The sequence below is a fragment of the Nicotiana sylvestris genome, chromosome 9 (genome assembly GCF_000393655.2).
Source record: "Nicotiana sylvestris chromosome 9, ASM39365v2, whole genome shotgun sequence".
NCBI lineage: Eukaryota > Viridiplantae > Streptophyta > Magnoliopsida > Solanales > Solanaceae > Nicotiana > Nicotiana sylvestris.
In genome coordinates, this window is record NC_091065.1 from 99,049,845 (window position 1) to 99,052,829 (window position 2,985).

Sequence of the window (2,985 nt, forward strand, 5' to 3'; positions counted from 1 at the left end):
TAGAAAATAAAAACAAGTCATTGTTACTATAGTTTAACTTACATTTATAGTGCAAAATTCTATACACTAACAGTGTATATAATTTAAATCATTGGTAAGAACACATATATATATACTAACAAACACATTAAAGCACTCCCAAAATTGAATTATGCTGCGTGATAATGGTCTTAAGCATACTCTAAGTTAACGGGATAGGTATCAAATTTGTAAGTAGTACCACCAAGTAACATAAGTGAGCGGCGAGAGCAGAATTTGCTTGCAAAAATATCTGCGCTCAGCTAGAGCATTCCATCTGATGCAGAGTAATGAACTAAGGCCAATGCATAACCGAATATGAAATAAGGGTGCAACAACACGAGACTAATGTATCAAAACTTCAAAGCATCTATCCAACTTCATGTAGGGTAAAACATTGTTTCTTGAAGTACATGAACCAAAAAGGGAACATATCAAAGATACTAAACTGCCATAACATCACGAACAAAAAGTAGATATAGCACCAAGCCTTCTTACAGCCCTCCATCCTCACTTCTTTGATTTCTTGGATCCTCCCCTACATCAAGGACAATTTTAATCAGATTTTGTTTCATCAAATTTTGTTTTAAGGTCCTTGATAAACTGATAGCAAGTCTGTGATAAACTTACTGGGCAGTCTGGGCTGGGGTTGCTGAAGCTGCTGGTGCTGCAGGTTGCATTGGCCTTTCTACTGGTCCCTGTGAATTATAAAGAACGAGCTCAATTTCATTTATTGTTGCAGTAAAATAGTGACATGCGGACTACTAGTCAAGGGGCAGCAAGCACTATAGAGTGTTGAGCCTGAATTGCTTAGGGAAATTTACATCAAGCTCCAGTTGTTACCTGAGCCAATCGTTCCTCCCTCCTAGCAAACTTCCTTTCCCTGCTTGCTTTGTTCTTTGCCCTCCTGGCCTCAAATTGGTCGGACAAGGTCTTCTCTCTAGCCTTTTCAGCCTTTGTTTTGTGAATGTTTTCCATGAGCACACGCTTGTTCTTGAAAACATTACCCTTCACCTTCATGTACATGTCATGATACATGTGCCTGTCGATCTTCTTGGACTCCCTGTACTTGCGAAGCAAACGCCTGAGAACTCTCATCCTCCTCATCCACAGCACCTTTGTTGGCAACCTAGCCTCCCTGGTACCCTTACGCTTACCTGATAGAAGACTATATTGAGTATCAACTGCCTCCAAAATAATTTCTTTTTTGTTTTATGAATGCCTCCAAAACAAATCTCGGCCACTTTTCCAACCGAGTCCACATTCCGTAGGTTGATATCATATATAAATTTTCAGTTTGAAGTATCAAGAAAACAAATTAATTTGGTTAAATACACACATTAGAAGTCATCTGAAGAAGCGTTTCTACCAGAAAACATAAATTATTAGAGTATCACATAACTAGTAACCAATATCAAGATTAGATGGTACCATATCCAGAGTGACGACCCTTCCTCTTGGCTTCCTTCATTCTGCGTGCACGAGATCTTGAGTGAATTTTTGTTGGTTTCCTGATGATGAAACCATCTTTCACCAACTTTCTGATGTTCTGCCCTGCACTCAATGCAAATGAGGAGATTTAGAGGCAGTCAATTTGTGTAAAGACCAATAATTTAGTTAAAATGCTTCCACTGCAAGAGCTTATCAGGGCTTTCAACGGGAAAGCTAGGAAATACCAAGAAGGGCTCAAACACCAGCTAAGCTCAAGCTATATGTTCAAGCTTCTTCTCGTGTTAAAACCATTTGTCTGCTAGACCATAAAGAAGAAGCAAATAAATGTAAAACATCTCACTCGCCTTTGCAACTTTGCCCTATGCCGCACACACATATATGACCAAAATTCTAATTTATCAATTAATCTTTGAATTATACTTGGTCCCAAATCAATTGACATCAGATAATCAAATCCTCTATACTGTATACCCATATCTCTCTATTTCAGGTACATCTCAATTAAATACTACATTAAGGTTATTAGGAATTATCTAAATCTATCTATAGTCGGACAACTAATTTTGTCATACTAGTTTAAATCACCTCTATGTGTCATTTTCTACATCGCGTTCTGACTTTAAGCAAACAGTTCACTACACAAGCCCAGATTATAAATTAAAAAAAAAAAGTATGTAAGAATGAGAATTACATCAAGTACCCTATTCGCCACAGCACGAAGGCTTTTCATTCAACAAACAGTTAAGTGATAAAATTCGCAGAAAAACTTAAAAGAGTTTAGTGGAATAAACTAAAACAATCAAAATCGGAAGCAGATCTTAAATAAACAGAGAAGAAGAAGAAGAAACATACTGGAGTTGGCCATGGAGATTTCGTTGCCTTCATTAGGGTCAAGCCAGACTTTTCCCCTCCCACATTTGAGGACGCTGGCGGCCAGCCGCTTCTGTAATTTCAGTGACACCATCTTTCTCTCTCCCTCACACCTCTCTCTTTTGCTGTTGTAGCTGAAAACAGAGAAGAAAAGGAAGGTGTCTTGATAAGGCTTTTATATTCAGTCACCACATAACATGACCTAGGGTTTTTGGTAGGGCTTACTTTAAAAAAAAAAATCAATTAAATTAAATCTCACTACTCATGGCCCATATTGAGTTTCTTGGGCAATAGAAATGGGCCTTGAAACGACAGTGGACCAAGCCCATATTTCTATACTAGAAATTTGTATAGATTTTTACCTAGCTATATTATAATAGAAACCTATTTACTATCTTTATTTAGGTTCCTTATTAATTACTTTATATACCTATATTTATTAGTTTTATACAAAACCATAAAAATGAGAAAATGAAATATACCTTAAATACTGGGCATCAGTTACACATAATCCCCCTACATTTAAGATACTCTTCCTTTTTCAAAGGATAACAAAACATCATCTGTCTTTGTACTTACCTACCGTAAGAAATCCACTAATACCCAAAATCATCAAAACTCTTTCGTAAAAATCAATCAATATCT

General features: G+C 36.8%; 1 protein-coding gene across 2 annotated transcripts; it reads right to left on the reverse strand.

The window, feature by feature from the left end:
- Positions 1 to 309: 309 nt before the first annotated feature.
- Positions 310 to 2,556, reverse strand: LOC104224431 (large ribosomal subunit protein eL19x). 2 transcript variants are annotated; one of them, XM_009776078.2, is made up of 5 exons: positions 2,323 to 2,556; positions 1,450 to 1,572; positions 862 to 1,175; positions 649 to 716; positions 310 to 556 (listed from the first exon to the last, which is right to left on the reverse strand). In XM_009776078.2, exons 1-5 carry the CDS (start codon positions 2,432 to 2,434, stop codon positions 529 to 531), a joined length of 645 nt encoding a protein of 214 aa, XP_009774380.1. In that variant the 5' UTR covers positions 2,435 to 2,556; the 3' UTR covers positions 310 to 528. The 2 variants fall into 2 exon arrangements, with proteins under 2 accessions (XP_009774380.1, XP_009774381.1); XM_009776079.2 differs by lacking the exon at positions 310 to 556 and having other exon boundaries at positions 645 to 716; positions 2,323 to 2,518.
- Positions 2,557 to 2,985: the final 429 nt, after the last annotated feature.